Source organism: Silurus meridionalis, chromosome 10 (genome assembly GCF_014805685.1).
Source record: "Silurus meridionalis isolate SWU-2019-XX chromosome 10, ASM1480568v1, whole genome shotgun sequence".
NCBI classification, from domain to species: domain Eukaryota; kingdom Metazoa; phylum Chordata; class Actinopteri; order Siluriformes; family Siluridae; genus Silurus; species Silurus meridionalis.
Genome location: NC_060893.1, coordinates 5,018,493 through 5,034,856, shown reverse-complemented (window position 1 = coordinate 5,034,856; position 16,364 = coordinate 5,018,493). Strand labels below are relative to the sequence as shown.

The following is a 16,364-nucleotide window of genomic DNA, read 5'->3' as shown; positions in this document are numbered from 1 at the left end:
TTTCATACACCTCCTGCGATTTGCGCTGGATCTCAATTACTACAATTCATGGTGTCAAAACGGTGACACAGGAGCCAAATCTGGTGAGTAGGGTGGATCTTTAGATGTGCACAGGACGATGTCTTTCAGCACACTGACTTATGAAGGTTGGTGCTCCCTGTGACTGTGCAGCCTTGTGCTACCATCTGTTGTTAAAAAACTAGTCTTGAAACTTTTTGATACCACCTCGTAATTACCAGGGGCGGAGCAACCCCACTGGCCACCCTGCTCACTGCAGTAATTCAACTTTTATTTAATAAACTATTGTATAGTTTTGAAAACTAGAAGGGTGAGTAAATTATGACTATAAATTTGATGTGAATTTTATATTTATTTTATTACAATTAAAATCCTGTAGCAAATACACATTGTATATCATTGTGATTTTCAGCACCTACAATAATAAAAAAAAATTATAATTTAAAGGTTGGAAATTTGTTGCATAATAATATTTTCTGTGCCATCCCAGAGTAACTGATGCTTCCTGCCTGGCAACCCCTATAAAAATAAATCCCTGGGTCTGCTACTGAGAATTACTCTGGGTGTTGCATTTCCTTACCAATAGTTGAATATACCAGATGATATGTGCAGATTACATGAATGACTTGCTAATTATTATTACTATTTATAAAAAAATAATTACTATTATTATAATTAGTAGTATAAGTAATAGTAATAATGTGTGTGGTGTTACTTCATCTGAGATACAGTCTACAACTGCAGCGTAAGCAGGCTGTCATTTCGGCCCCCACGCCAGCTCAGTGCTCGCATTGTTTCAGAGGTCACGCTGCCACTCGGGGTCACTTCATTCTAAGCGGGTGGTGAGAGGAGAAAAACTGGTTTCATGTTTTCTCGATAACACAAGGTCACTCTGAAGCCACCTCCTGCTGGTCTCCTTGTTTTTGCCTAGATGTAACCAAGATACAGCTCAGTTTGCTCACCACACCCAATTTACAATCACTCATCATGGAGTCATGCTGATATACACCCTGTGTTTTTTTTTCTGCTGCCCTTAGGAAATAGTGCTGGTGGTGTTTTTTGGTACGGAGTACATGGTGCGGCTGTGGTCAGCAGGCTGCAGGAGCAAATACGTGGGCATCGTGGGAAGACTGCGCTTTGTTCGTAAACCCATCTCCATCATAGGTACACACAGTCACCCAGTATATCATCTACAGATATACATACACCAATCAGGCATAACTTTGTGTGGGTCCACCTTTTGCTGCCAAAACAGACGTGACCTGTCGATTGTTAGCAGCATTAACTTCTTCAGCAATTTGAGCTACTGGAGCTTGTCTGTTGGATGGGCCAGAGTTTGCTCCCAACATGCATCAATGAGCCTCGGCCACCCATGACCCTGCCGCCGGTTTACCGTTGTTCCTTCCTTGGACCACTTTTAGACCGGGAAACCCCACCAAAACAGATTTGGAGATGCTCTGACCCAGCCGTCTAGACGTCACAATTTGTCAAACTCGCTCAAATCCTGATACTCGCCCATTTTTCCTGCTTCTAACACATCAACTTTAAAGACAAACTGTTTACTTGCTGACTTATAATATCCCACCCACCACCAGGTGCCATGATGAAGAGATAAATCAGTGTTATTCACTTCACCGCTCATGTCATAATGTTATGCCTGATCAGTGTATGATGATTATGATATTGCTGTTCGATTTTGCTTCATATATTTACACAAATAAAATGCACGTCATCGACATAAAGTTCTAACAGAACTTCTAACATCTCTAACCGAAAACCCTTTTGTGTTTGTTTGGCTCTGAGAAGATCTAATAGTGGTGGTTGCCTCAGTTGTGGTACTCAGTGTGGGCTCAAACGGACAAGTTTTCGCCACCTCTGCAATAAGGTATTCATGCTTTAAATTGTCAGCTTAATCATGTTTTGTGAAGTTTGATGATGTAAAATACAGTATTTAGCCCTAAAAAAACAACTTACACCAAAAACAACAGTAAACTACATGTTTGTATTTAAAATGATGCCTGGAAAATGCACAGAATATCAACCCAAGGTTTCGATCTTCAGGGGAATCCGCTTCCTGCAGATTTTGCGCATGCTCCATGTGGATCGTCAGGGAGGCACCTGGAGACTTCTGGGTTCTGTAGTCTTTATTCATCGACAGGTCGATACACACATACAGAGCATTAATCACAGGCTCTTTTTTTTTTTTTTTCCTTCATCATCTTATTATAATTATTAATATTAATAAAATGTACTGTCACTTTAAGAAAGACATTAAAGGATCTGGTAACCGTGAACATTTTTATGTACTAAATCCATCCACAAAATATAAAAATAGAGCCATGAGAAAGGTGCACAACATTCAATACAACACATGCTCTGAAGTCATCTCTCTCTCTATATTTGGACAAAAAAAAATACAAAATTTTGCTAAACTTCAAGAATCAAGATGTAATCGAAGTGTAGGGTAAAACTGAAGCCAGAAAGACCCACAATCAAGCCACTACACAGTCTGGCAAAAGCACCTCAAGAGAGAAAAGTCAGCATTGGAAATGTCTGTCATGATTTAAAATACAATTTCCAAACATCTAATGAATCTTCTGCTATTTTGTGCAACTTATGAACACTCATATCAGTATGCACTTATTATCCTCATATACATGTAAGCTAAAAAGAAAGGTGCTTTATACTTGTCACATCAAACTTTCTTTCTTTGTGTATCCCAGTAATGTAAGAAGCTGGGGTCAGGCATGATACAGCACTGAGAGCCTTGCTCAGGGGCCCCAAGAGTGGCATCTTAACAATACCAGGGCTATAAAACTGTATTAAATTATTAAGTACTAAACAGGTATTTTTTATTGTGTATGATCATTTCCTAGACCAGCACTCTGTATCAAAGGAACTGTAAGATAATCAGAGTATTCTGAATAATGTCTTTTAATAACCTTATAAACTGTGTGTCCTTTCGGAAACAGGAGCTGATTACGACTCTGTATATTGGCTTCCTGGGTCTGATCTTCTCCTCGTATTTTGTGTATCTGGCGGAGAAAGACACGGTGGACGAAGAGGGGAAGACTGGCTTCTCGAGTTATGCAGATGCACTCTGGTGGGGCGTTGTAAGTCTGACATTTATGATTTTATTTATCTAAGCGTGTGGTAAGCACACAATGTAGTATGTGCTTTCTCACCATCCCATTTCACATTTAGTCTCCATTTGCACTTCTTGTAAGATGTTCCACTAGATTTTGGAGTTTGTTTGGAGAGATTTCTGTCCATTCTGCCAAAATGGTGTTGTAAAATCAGGTACTGATGTAGGTGAGGCAAGAAGGCCTGGGGTGCAGTCACCGTTATAATTCATCCCAAAGGTGTTCAACAGGGTTGAGGCCTGACTCTATAGCAGGAGATCTTCCACTCTAACCCATGTAAACCCATGTAAACTATCTACACAGAGCTGGCTTTGGGCATTGTCAAGCTAGAACAGGTTTGGGTCTGCATCCAAATACATCCTATACAATTGTGTGCCTTCGACTTTGTTGGTAACAGTTTGTGGAAAACCACATATGGCTGGAAAAGTCAACTGTCCCAGTGTTTTTATCCATTTAGAGTATTCCAGATTAAGCTTCCAGCAACCTTCTAAAGTGGATTATGTTTCTATGACAGTATGGTCTATAGTGTATGATCTATAATGAGACTCAACCTCATACTGGTAAATCTTGACAGGGGAGGTGGTAGCTTAGTGATTAGGGCATTGGACCTTGGATCCAAAGATCATGAGTATAAATACCAGCCATACAAAAACGTTAAAAAAACGTTTGCGAGTGGGAACAATTACATTCCACAATATTTTGCGAGCTGTTCTGCCTGCACTTGTTCAATATGTTCAATATGTGCTTCTGCATTCATAGAAATTGGGGATTAGGCAACTAACAATCATTTTGATCGATGATTAATTAGAAAAAAATTATTCTTTTGATTAATCGATTAATTGTATTTTTACATTTTTTGCTTATTATAACTATATAAAACCATAATTCAAGGTGTTTATGTATAAAGTGTACTTTTAAAAAAATGCAAAGGCTACATTTTGAGTTTATCTAGCTTTAATTTATACATTTGAAATCTTATAGTGGCTGCGTGTTAGGGAGTGTGTGGGGAATTTCTCCTTTGAACAACTTCACTCATGCTGGGCTTTTCTTTTTGTAAAAAAACAACAAAAAAAGCAAAAAAACAGCATTTAAGTATGCAAAGTTAAACAATTTGTGTAAATGAGCATTTGTATTGTTTTAATGATAAATGCAGATAGCAAATTGACAACCATCCCTAAATTAATAATTATAAAATATAATACATTATGACAATTGTTGTTGAAAAAAATAAGCACAGACATTATGTTCATTTGTGAAAAAATACGCATCAAGAATATGTCATTTAATAAAATTTTGTATAATAATTACATGATATATGCATAAAATAAATATCCAAACATTGAAAACCACAAAAGCGACAAAAAACTATTTGTTACTTTCTAAATAATAAAAGTATAGCACATCTACTAATAATTATATATAAATGAATAGTTTTTTTAGCAATGAAAATATGGTAAAAACGATGCATCGTGATGCAAATGCCAACTTGTATCCAATGCACCCTTTTTTAAATCTTTTATGCCGATGTATATGTTTGTTGAATTGAATTGAATTGAATTGAATTATTTAAACTCATATTTTTGTCTACTTGTTTTAGCTCCTGTGTAAGGCTTCTATAGTAATATCAAACCACTAATTAAAACTATTCAGCCTTTAAAGTGCTGGTTAGAACAGAAAAGCGCTAGTTGTTCAATAGATCTTGTTTATCAGCAACAGAGTGTGATCGCGGCGCAGAAAGCGGTAACTGTAGTATGCACTAATCCAAAACTCTTCAATCAAATGGCAGTTTGAATGCTTCTCAGATAAAGTTTCCAGGCTAGTTAATTAACAAGTCGCATTCAACGCGAAGAGTAATGAGACACCAATCACAGGCTTGCACACGAGATCGGGGTTATACAAAAGCCCTGGCAATGGCCTCCTTTCACCTCTTTTCACCTCGCCTGCTTTCCTTTTGAAAGCACTCTCCCTCTCTAGCGTTTTTTTTCCCTTCGCCAACACTCGGAGGCGTCAGCGTCTTTAATTAAAACTTTAATTACAGGGTTTCTACCTTTTTGTGGTGAGGGTCAGAAAGCATGAGGCTTCCTGTAGCTCTGTGTAATGGAGGACAATAGGGGTTGTTTGTGTCGGAGAGGTAGCGAGGAGAAGTCCTCGACAGGGGGATTTGCTCCCTTTTGTTTTTTTCCCCCTCAAAACTGTAAACTTGAGCATGATGAGAGGGAAAGGAAACGAACTTGCCGAAGGAGAGCAGGACAAAGAGAGGAAGGCAGAGAGAGGGAGGGAGGTGAACGAGAGGCGGGAAGGCAGGCAGGGAAAGGGCTTGAGCAAACGAAGGTTAGGGGGCAAAAATAGAGGGCGAGAAAGAACCCTGTTTTTTAGATGCTGACTGTATTTTTTGATGTAGAATTGGGTTGCGGTAAATTCGTTGCAAATGTGAAGCACTGGATAGTCGAATCCATGTATATTTCTACACGTTTTTTTCTGGTGAACAGCTTGTGAGCCTGAGATGGAGGTTTATGTTGTCTATAGGCTTTAGTAAGGAAATGGACGGTGTAATCCTATTCTGTTCTATGTATAGGAGCTGCAGGTGGAGAGAACAAGCAAGAGGAAGGAGCCAAGACACGCCATGAATCATACCTCTCTTTTTCAAAGTCCTATGACTCCGCACGTTCACACGTAGCCTTCTCCTGCTCATAAAGAAAGCAAATTCGAGAGCGAAGTAACGGACAAAAAGCCTCAGAAGACAAGGCTTGAAATGGAGATGGAACGATAAATAGGTCAATGAATACGTGTATGTGTGTGTGAGTGCTAGAAATGTGTTTAAGACATGATGAGATAAGCAACTCACTGACTGGGAGTGCCACACACATCGCTCTAGCTCCAACACACACACACACACACACACACACACACACACACAGCAGCCTCTACACCCAAAAGCAACACTGAGATGTCAGCTTTGTCCTGGCCACACACGTAGACCATAGGCTGCACTCAGACTCAGTGGCTCATGCACATGGCTTCATGGTCTGAGTAAACTGTGCATCTGTAGACCTCGCAGCCTTGGATACCATTATGTCACGTCATGTGCACACGAAACGTGTCCGACGGAGCCTGCGGCACTGCCCTGGACACGCCGAGCCAGTTCTCTAACTTGAACTTTATGCACACTGGCCCATTGCGTGCCCATTTTCCTTGCTAGTGTTTTGTGTGTCTATGTGTGTGTGTGTGTGTGTGTGTGTGTGTGTGTGTGAGAGAGAGCGAGAGCACTGAAAGCTAGGATTAAGATCTCCTTGCTGCTCTTCACTTCCAAAGTCTGTGTGTAAGAGCCTTGGCCTCCTTCAGCTTTTATTCTAGGTATTGTAAAAGCAAAGCCCCAGACACACTTGCCGTGAGCCGAGAGCTCTCTCAGCGTGTCAGAGTTGGCTCCTCTTTCAGCACAAGGCTCCAGAGGTATTTGTTTTCCTGTGTTTGCTGAATTCCTGCACTTTATAACGGATTAGAGGAAACAGTGTGTGTGTGTGTGTGTGTGTGTGTGTGTGTGTGTGTGTGTGTGTGTGTGTGCGTGCACACTTTTTTCTTCACACTTCAGACTGGGTGATGTTTGATGAGTCAGAGTACACTCAGAAAAACGTGGGCTGTGAGAGTTATGTGTCAGACAGAGAGTCCTCCCTGTCCAAACAAACAATGAAGCAAGCGCTGAGATTTCATTTCACATTTCGCAGGGTACAACGCGTGGTACAAGAGAGTTTTGAATTTTTGACTGTATTTTTTTTAGCATGTAATAAAGCATGAAATAAACATGACCTTATTCTGAGACACATTATATATATATACATGTGTGTGTGTGTGTGTGTGTGTATATATAATTTTTAGGAAGAAAGATGCTTTCTAAAAACATATGGATTTAAATGCATATCAGCATCAGGGAACTGTTGACACTTCAGTATTTTTTTTTTTCTTGATGATTTCTCTATCTCTCTAGTATAATTATTCAATTGTTCCTTGTCATTTGCACGACCATGTTACTTGCCTAAAACCAGAGATGCCAAAAGTACACATCAAAGTGCAGATACTCCTGTTTTAACACGTATTGACACGTATTTAAGTAAAAAGTAGCCATTACTACTACCTGTTTTAGTGTCACGCTGGTAACTGGACCTCACGTCATATTAATATATTAATACAAAATAATTTCAAATGTTGTTATCTAATGAATGTATCCAAGCTGAACATCCACCATATAGAACACAAGCAGAGAAAAGACGATGATGATCAGGTGATCAGGAATGTCTCTGTTCTCAGTCATGTTTACATCGCTGACTCCCTCTGTCTCATCCACGTTAACTCCAGACTTCTTTTTGCCTTCTGCTTTGCTTGTTGTTTGCGTCATAGCCTCGCCTATGTGAATGAGTGAATGAGTGGAAAAAAGGTTCTCTTGACATTTTCAGCTCTGAAAGAAAGAACAACCTCTGTAAGATGGAGAACCTGAAGAAGATGTTAGCAGACTGCCTCACATCCACAGTCGAAAATGGAGGTAGATGTGTTGTTGTTTTCGAGCAGGGAAGGTTGGAGACTTATTCCAGGTTCAACACCATGCAATTCTGTTTGGACTGTGACTAATTGGAGCCAACTTCACCATGTTATCTATCATGGAACGGCCTGGCCATTCACCGCATCTAAATCCTATTGAACTGCTCTGGAATGAACTGGATTACAATGTACTCTGTACAATGACCGTAAAGTTGAATTGAATCTAATCTAATCTCATCTGCTTCTTTTCTCCAGGTTACCGTGACCACAATAGGCTACGGAGACAAAGTTCCTCAGACTTGGATAGGGAAAACCATTGCCTCCTGTTTTAGTGTGTTTGCTATCTCCTTCTTTGCTTTGCCAGCGGTAAATACCCCCTCTCTCTCTCTCTCTCTCTCTCTCTCTCTTTCACTCTCTGTCTCTCACACATACAAATCTCAGAATTCACACACCCTGTTTAGTGCCCTGGAGCAGTGTTTTCCTACAAAAATCTATGCAGTAATGGGGACCAGGGTTAATGGGGTCCATTAAAGTGAAAGCATTCCCCCAGGGGCCTTGCTTCTCACATTTCCACTTCTTCATAATGCAACATTATTTCACACAAAGCAAGCATGTATTTTGCTGAGCACCATGTAAAACGGGTTTACAAACAGCTAATCTCACATATTTATCTATATTTCAGATTCTAGCTTGATGTAATGCGGCATTTAAAAAATCTGCTTGTTTTTGACTTCTTCTACTATGATCTAGTATGAGTCTCATTTGAAATGTTCATAATTATTCTGAGGAGGCACAAACATTTCTCATTGCAGGGTATTCTGGGCTCGGGGTTCGCCCTGAAGGTGCAGCAGAAGCAAAGACAAAAGCATTTCAACCGCCAAATCCCAGCCGCCGCTTCACTAATACAGGTGCCTGTGAAACTACAGCTTGTTTTCATGCTAAAATGATTAGTTTTGTGAAACATTTCTGAGAAACAATGTGCAATCCCTCGGCTTGTTTGCAGACACTGTGGCGATGCTATGCATGCGAGAAACCCAATGGCTGTCCAGCTACGTGGAAAATATACGTCCTGATTGGGGAGTACATCCCGGTTCTAAACTCTGAGAACTCCAGTCCTGGAAACCTCCGAAAACTTGTGAGGAACAATGCTTTCTTTTGTTTTCAATGACTTTAAAAATAGCTTTTTAAAATCTTTTAAGTGACTTATCAATGTTACTGTTGGTTATTCGTCTATAGTAGGTCTGAGGTAAACCTCATGACACTACTGTACGATTTGCCCATTCAGCGCACCAGGTGAAGGTAAATAGAGCGAGGCATATTAAAAGTGACATCGTCGGTAGCGACAATAGTCCTCCTCTTTGAATTAATCTTAGGCGTGTAACACAGAGATGAGCATAAAGCCCGGGATTTGCGCCGTGAATATGACTTGAATAACAAATGCCGCTGTAGGACGAAGTATGATAATGTTGTTTTCTGGCCGGCTTTCAGCAAATGCACCGAAAGTCATGGGACAAGCACTGAATGAAACGCCCGCCTCTCTCAATCTCTTTCACTCCCTCTCTCTTTCGCTCGCTTCCCCTGGACACCCAGTTGACCTCGGTCCCCTTTGTCTTCCGCACACAAAGACACAGTCAGTTGAGATGATGTCACGGCCGCCTCTTTCCTGGGAACAAACCTTTGTGTAGCGCAAAACAACAAAAAAATCTTTGTGTAGCGCTTACTCCAAACATATTGGGAAAAACCTCCGCCACTTCCACCTCTTTCTCTGCATGGGTGTGTGACTGTCCTTTGTTCACAAACCAGCCATTCATTTCTGCCTCATTTCCAAAAGCAGTCATTCACTGATCCCATCTACTGTCCTCCTTTATTGGGATTTCTTAATGGGGGAAAGTTATTTTAGCTGCTTTCTCTCAGAATTCTGTAACGACAAAAAGGTGAAAATGAAATAGATTAAACTAAAGTTGAGATAAACAAAGACACACCAGAATACAGTAAGAATCAAAGAATTCTCTGTGCGGATGCATGCAACATTAATGAAATTCTCTCCGAAGGGCAGATTTGCATTTTAATTTTAGTTGCTAATGTGTCTGAACCTGTAATGCGAGTTACAGAGATTTTCGATACCTCCATGCCAAAGGAAAACAAAGGCAGTTGTCACTTGCATCACATTTCGAATCAGTTCGCTGAAGTGACTCTTTGTTGGCCAAATTGTGTGGAAAATGACTTGCGTCACAGTCGAAGTGATTATGAATTTCGTCTTTGATTTCAAAGTAATGGAGCTTCTTTATCACCATTACTCATAATGTCCTCTTTTTCATTCTTTGACTATTAACTTCATTAAAGCTTTTCTATAATTCATATTTATGTTCAAGATATTCTTTTGAGCTGAGCCGAAAAATACCATGGTCGTAAAGGTACTCGGAATAACTCATCGTCAATTTCAGAACAGATGCTTCTCTTTTAGGTCCTACACAATCTGGCAATTCTGTTATCTCCATTCTGCTTTTGAGTACAGAACAGACGATACAGGCGGAGGCTGAAGTCAACACGCGATAATGGTTCTCTGGGAAACTCGGGAGAAAAAACCCTGTCCATCCCTCAGATTACTTATGATCATATAGATGACAAGGAGGACAAGCGAGACATGCCTTTCTTCTTGGAGGAATCCACAGGTACAAACAAGAACTAATTCAGCACTTTATGACAATAAATGAATTAATTAATGAATAAAGGGGAAGAAAAATTGGACAAAAATCTCTTTACCAAATATTTTCTCTGCCCAACTCTTGACCACTCTTAATGAGCAAACTAAAAAAGTTCAACAAAAACTGGTTCTCAAAGTTTTTTCCAACGAGGCCAGCTGAGTTAAAAAGTTGCTCACGGGCAGCAGATGTGGGTATAGGAGTGTTGAGTCTTGTTTTTTTTAATTTATTTTTGTGTTTGTAATCATAAAATTCCTTTAAAAAAAAAAAAAGGGTCCAGTTTTGTCTCATTTGTCCAAAGAGCATTATCCTAGATGCAAAGCCAATATCTTCTAATCTTATTAGCAAATAAAAAAAGAACATTTTATTGAAACTTCGCTATAATTTAACTATTTATATTTTTATATTTCTTTTTTATGGTCGCCAAAATGTTTCTTTAGCATCCTTGTATTTAAGTCAGAAAAATGTTTCTATTCGAAACAAATCTTATTGATAGGTCATAGTATTTGGCAACCCAACAACAATTAGTCAGCAATCATGCTAAATGTAATTTTTTATTTCAAGCTTGCTTTTAATGAAGGTCCATTACATCTTTCCAGTCTTTATACACTTTGCATTTAAAGTAAACACTATAAGGAGTAATATAGAGGAAAAAACTATTAAACAGATAAAAAGAGCGCTTGATCATTTTCTATACTGCAGAGGCATTTCCATTTTCCACATGTGACTGGAACACATCCTGATAAAAAAAATTCTTGTGCAAAACAAATCCACGCCTTCTTGCTGTTAATGAGGCTGTTTGACAGCCTTTTACAGGTTCTTCCTGTCGAATAGCTTTATCATAAAAGCGGAGACATTTACATATACAGTCCCCAGCAAAGAAACCAATTCTTAGGCAAAAAAAAACTCTTCTGAGGTTTAATTAGTTTAGCGGAGAGATTATGGCATAGAACCATATGCCTGTAAGGCTTTGAACCTAACCAAAGGAAAAAAAGAAAACCTTAAGCATTAACACTGACCATGGTGCTTAATAAAATGGATTTCAAGATGTAGAGGTATCTAAGAGTAAGAAAGGGAAAAAAAAATCAGCGTTCAGATGTGGATTCATCTGGCTTAGGCAAAATACTTTACAGAAAGACTGATTAAAAAAACACCCCATTTACACAGTATGGAAAAAATAATTGGGACACCTGACTTTTCCGGCCATATGTGTTTTTTTCCAAACTGTTACCACACAATTCAAGGCATTGCATATTATACCTTTGGATGCAGTAGAATTTCCCCTTCATTTCCTGTGCACAAAGCCAGATCCAAGAAGATATGGTGTATATGGGTTGGAGTGGAAGAACTTCTGCTATACATCAGCACTGACCTTAAACCTACTGAATATGTTTGGGATGAAATGGAACCCTGACTGCACTATATGCACTAGGTTATTATAACAGCTAATAAGGAATAAATGTGGAATGTGATGTTGAAAACACACAATTTTAATGGTCAGATGTCCACAAACTTTTGTCTATCTCATTTATTAAATGTATTTCTTGATCACATTCAAATGTTGATGAAAAAGCAGATTATTATTTGAAAAATAAATGCTTGGGTTGACATGGCATCCTTATTCTCTCCCACAGGTATCACTAAGATGTTCAGACAGACAGGTGAGCCTCATATCTCAATTTGATTTCTGCTTTTATGGGGTGCTGATCTATTTTTTTTCCCCGCTGTACACTTTTTGTACTTCCTGGGTATCATTGGTGTCTAATAGATGCTCTAACAAACACAATATTGATACAGAGCAGATAGCTGAAAGGATGGATGGATGGATGGATGGATGGATGGATGGATGGATGGATGGATGAAAAGTCCATGAAAGAGTGTTAATCACTAACAGATTTAAAAGTGGTAAAACTCTAATCCAGAAGTAGAAAACCAATTCTGTGTTTCAGAATTGTGACTCCACAATGGAGGTGTTTAAGGCTCTGGGTTTTTGCCTTGAGCAGGGCCCTTAGTCCTCTGTACTCCAGTCCTCTGTACTCCATACTACCTGTGTCATGGCTGACCCTGCACTGTGACCCCAGCTTCCTAACATTGCTGGTATATGCTAAGAAAGCATTTTACTGTGCCTTTAAGGTGCATGTGACCACCTTTACCTTTTCACATACAGGGCAGCTAATTCTACTCAACTGAAAATCAAGGAACATCTATTGTGCATTAATTGCTCTATAATGATATTCAAGGCCAACGGGTTCATCATTAAAAGTATTTGGTTATGTTCTCACTGCAGAACCACAATTCCTGGAGGCCGAGCTTGGCCCAAACTTGTTTTACTGGCTACAAATTACTGTGGTTATAAACAGGATTAATCAGACAGTGGTGTGCCGTGCATTTGATACCTGGGCCTTCAGTGGGGACTTACCGACTTAATCCACCTCTTAATACCACCACTATCACGTCGCAATAATAGAAACCATCAATACAATACAAAAACGCAATATAACAAGGCGTGGCATTACAGAGAGAGAGGCATTTCACATATGGAGGGTGAACATCATTTTACCAAAGCAAGAAACCCAGTTAAGACTCCAAACCTCTACACTACAACCACAACTGTGCACCTACATCATCTGGAGCAGTTCAGAATCAATATTTGTCTAATAACATGAGAAAAACATAAAATGTAAAAAAAAATACAACCTATTTACCAGAGATACAGACTCATAATTTGCACCGCACCTCAGAGGATGTAATCCAGTGGTACCACTCGTATTCACTGGTCTGGAAGTTTTGAACAAACTCTTTCCCGGGCTGAGACATGCTAGCTAGCTTCGGGGTTGGCCCACCTCCTCGCGATGTCTAGCTTTTTTGGAAAATGTGTTTTTAAGTATGTCCAAGACTAAATTAATTACTCTTCCTCCGTAGGCATAAAAGTCTGACTCAGTATTAATGTGTGCAGAGCTACACACGTGTTTTGCCAGTTGATCTTGGCTGTAACAGTTTCCCCACAGACCAATAAATCAGAGGACAGAAAAATGCTGACGCTAATCTGGGCCAGCTAGCTAACCCTTTGAGGTGAATTTGAAATCTGATTGATTAAAGAAACAGACTGGTTTGTAATATTCTCAATGGTAAAGAGGCCAGCAGTACAGGCTTTGCAGGCCCTGGGCAGATTAGATTGACATGGCAGCACATAGAGGCTGAAATCTGATTGGACAAAAAATCTAACATCCACATACATGTACTGGAAGCAGTGCAGCCAAGAGAAATGCTACGAAATGAAGAGAATAAACTGTTAGGAATAAATTAATACAATTTCATGGAACAAATATTAGAATTTAGGTTTTAATTGTAGGTCAGTGCTTCTGATAGAGTTTAGGCAGGCAGAGAAGGCTTTGCTGGCCCTGACCGCCCACCACTTGTATCACTCATTTTTACAACACATTGTAGTAGCTTCCTGTCAATTACTTAATGTTTATCGTATAAGGAGAAGACGATCTGGCTGATCTGGTTTTATCAGAAGAAATGCCATTTCCTCATACTGCTAGCATGCTATGAAAACCTAGCATCCACTAAAAATGTGTGGGCATGCCTAATTCATTCATTTCACTATCACTTACCTACAGTCATGGATAAAGTACCCTTAATACACAAAGCATGTATTAGAGTTAAAGTAGAGATACTTGAGGTAAAATATGACTCTAGTAAAAATAAAAGTGCTCCCTTTAAACATTTACTTCAGTAAAAGTACAAAAGTATTTGACTTCAAAAGTACTTAATATCTATTATGGCTATAATGTTCCTATTATCATTTTTTCCCACAAGACTCTTTGCTTAATCAACTCAGTCAATGTGAAAAGATTTTGATGCTTTTATTAGCACACCAATCAATTAATTGAATGATATTAATGAGTCAAACAATGATTTATATCTACTAAAATTATCATGAGCCCAAAACCTTCTTTTCAACTATTTAAAAAGAAATTGAATTTGAAGTTTCTACCATCAATTATTACTCAGAAAATGTTCTGCTTACTGTTGAACTGTATGTTGGTGTTAAGAAGAAACCACCAAAACAGAGCACGGTTTACTCTGATTGATGGCTTGCTGCATGTTTGACCAGTTAAGTTTGAAATTCAAACTCAAAGTATAAAGAAATGACTGATTTCACAAAATGTAGCTGAGTAAAAAATAAGATATACTGGAGTTAAAGTTAAAGTCTCCCAAATGAAAATACAGTAAAACAGTACAGTACAATCAGTAAAATACAGATACATGAAAAAGATACTTTAGTACAGTAATGAATTACATTTAGTTTGTTACTGTCCACCACTGCTTATATACCTGTTTAACAGGACACAGAAATTCTTTCTACGCATATCCCAGCTTGTGAGGAAGCTTGGTCAGGGGCTCGGGAACCCATCAGTGGCAGCTAGCGTCATGTACAGACATAATTTCTAGGCGATTTTATGGGTGATTGTATTACATATAAGCTACAACAAAGTACATCAGCAGCAACAACTCTGAGTTTTTCTTTAATAGCGTGAGGTTTGATTGCCTCCTCACTGTGTATAGATAGATAGATAGATAGATAGATAGATAGATAGATAGATAGATAGATAGATAGATAGATAGATAGGCAGACATACATACAGACAGACAGACAGACAGACAGACAGACAGACAGACACCAACAAACAGATAAATAGATAAACACAGACAGACAGGCGGATAGATAGATAGATAGATAGATAGGCAGACATACAGACAGACAGACAGACAGACAGACAGACAGACAGACAGACAGACAGACAGACAGACACCAACAAACAGATAAATAGATAAACACAGACAGACAGACGGACGGATAGATAGATAGATAGATAGATAGATAGATAGATAGATAGATAGATAGATAGATAGATAGGCAGACATACAGACAGACAGACAGACAGACAGACAGACAGACACCAACAAACAGATAAATAGATAAACACAGACAGACGGACGGACGGACGGACAGATAGATAGATAGATAGATAGATAGATAGATAGATAGATAGATAGATAGATAGATAGATAGATAGATAGACACAAACAAACAGATAAATAGATAGATGGACAGACAGACAGATAAACGACAGACAGACAGAGATAGATAGATAGATAGATAGATAGATAGATAGATAGATAGATAGATAGATAGATAGATAGATAGATAGATAGATAGTTTTCTAATATGTTCAGCCAATGAAGAACAGCAATATAACAGTGTTGCAATATAACAGCATCTGTGGACCATCAGTGTTCAGAAATCCGACTCAGTCATGGTCGAGTTTGCTCAACATCCGCTTATCTCGGCGTTATCAATCTGCTCCGGTGGTCTGAGAGAATCTCTGAATGGGGTTGTGGCTCCAGGACCCTGCTGTCACCAGGCACTGTGTTTGTTTGGATTGGCGGGGGCCCTACATAACCCAATGTGTTTGTGCAAAACTGGGGAGCTATTAATAAAAATGAGTTGTTTTCTTTTTCCCCTATTATTCTCTCACCCACTCATTCAGCATGTTTCCTTATCCTTTCTGCCTCTGTTTGTTTTTCCCTTTCTTTCATGTGCCAACTGTATTACTCTGACGATTATGTGATTATCCACCAGCTCCAAGCCTAGTGGCCTAGAGTTTTTATTTCCAAATGAAACATCCGGCAAATACTTTTTTAATGAAACGGTACATTCAATTTAGCACTAGCGCTATAATTGGAACGGTTTTTAAACTTTTTTTGCATTCAAGGACCCCTTCAGTAGTTTCAATAGCTTGTTTAAAAACTCATAACCACACAGAGCAGTTTTCAGTTTGTAAGAATAAATCTACACTATAAAGACTAAAGTATTGAGACTCCTGACTTTTCCAGGCATATATTTTTTTTTACAAATAGTTACCACAAAATTGGAGGCACACAATTGCATAGGATGTCTTTG

General features: G+C 38.9%; 1 protein-coding gene across 1 annotated transcript in view; it reads left to right on the top strand.

Moving 5' to 3' along the window:
- kcnq1.2 (potassium voltage-gated channel, KQT-like subfamily, member 1.2) overlaps positions 1–16,364 on the top strand; it is a 147,348-nt gene that overhangs the window by 8,040 nt on the left and 122,944 nt on the right. Inside the window, exons 3-11 of the mRNA XM_046858676.1 lie at positions 1,056–1,182; positions 1,825–1,903; positions 2,080–2,176; positions 2,991–3,131; positions 7,947–8,057; positions 8,504–8,599; positions 8,695–8,826; positions 10,207–10,363; positions 12,028–12,054. Of these exons, the coding sequence (XP_046714632.1) occupies positions 1,056–1,182; positions 1,825–1,903; positions 2,080–2,176; positions 2,991–3,131; positions 7,947–8,057; positions 8,504–8,599; positions 8,695–8,826; positions 10,207–10,363; positions 12,028–12,054 (967 nt within the window). The remainder of the gene's footprint in view (positions 1–1,055; positions 1,183–1,824; positions 1,904–2,079; positions 2,177–2,990; positions 3,132–7,946; positions 8,058–8,503; positions 8,600–8,694; positions 8,827–10,206; positions 10,364–12,027; positions 12,055–16,364) is intronic.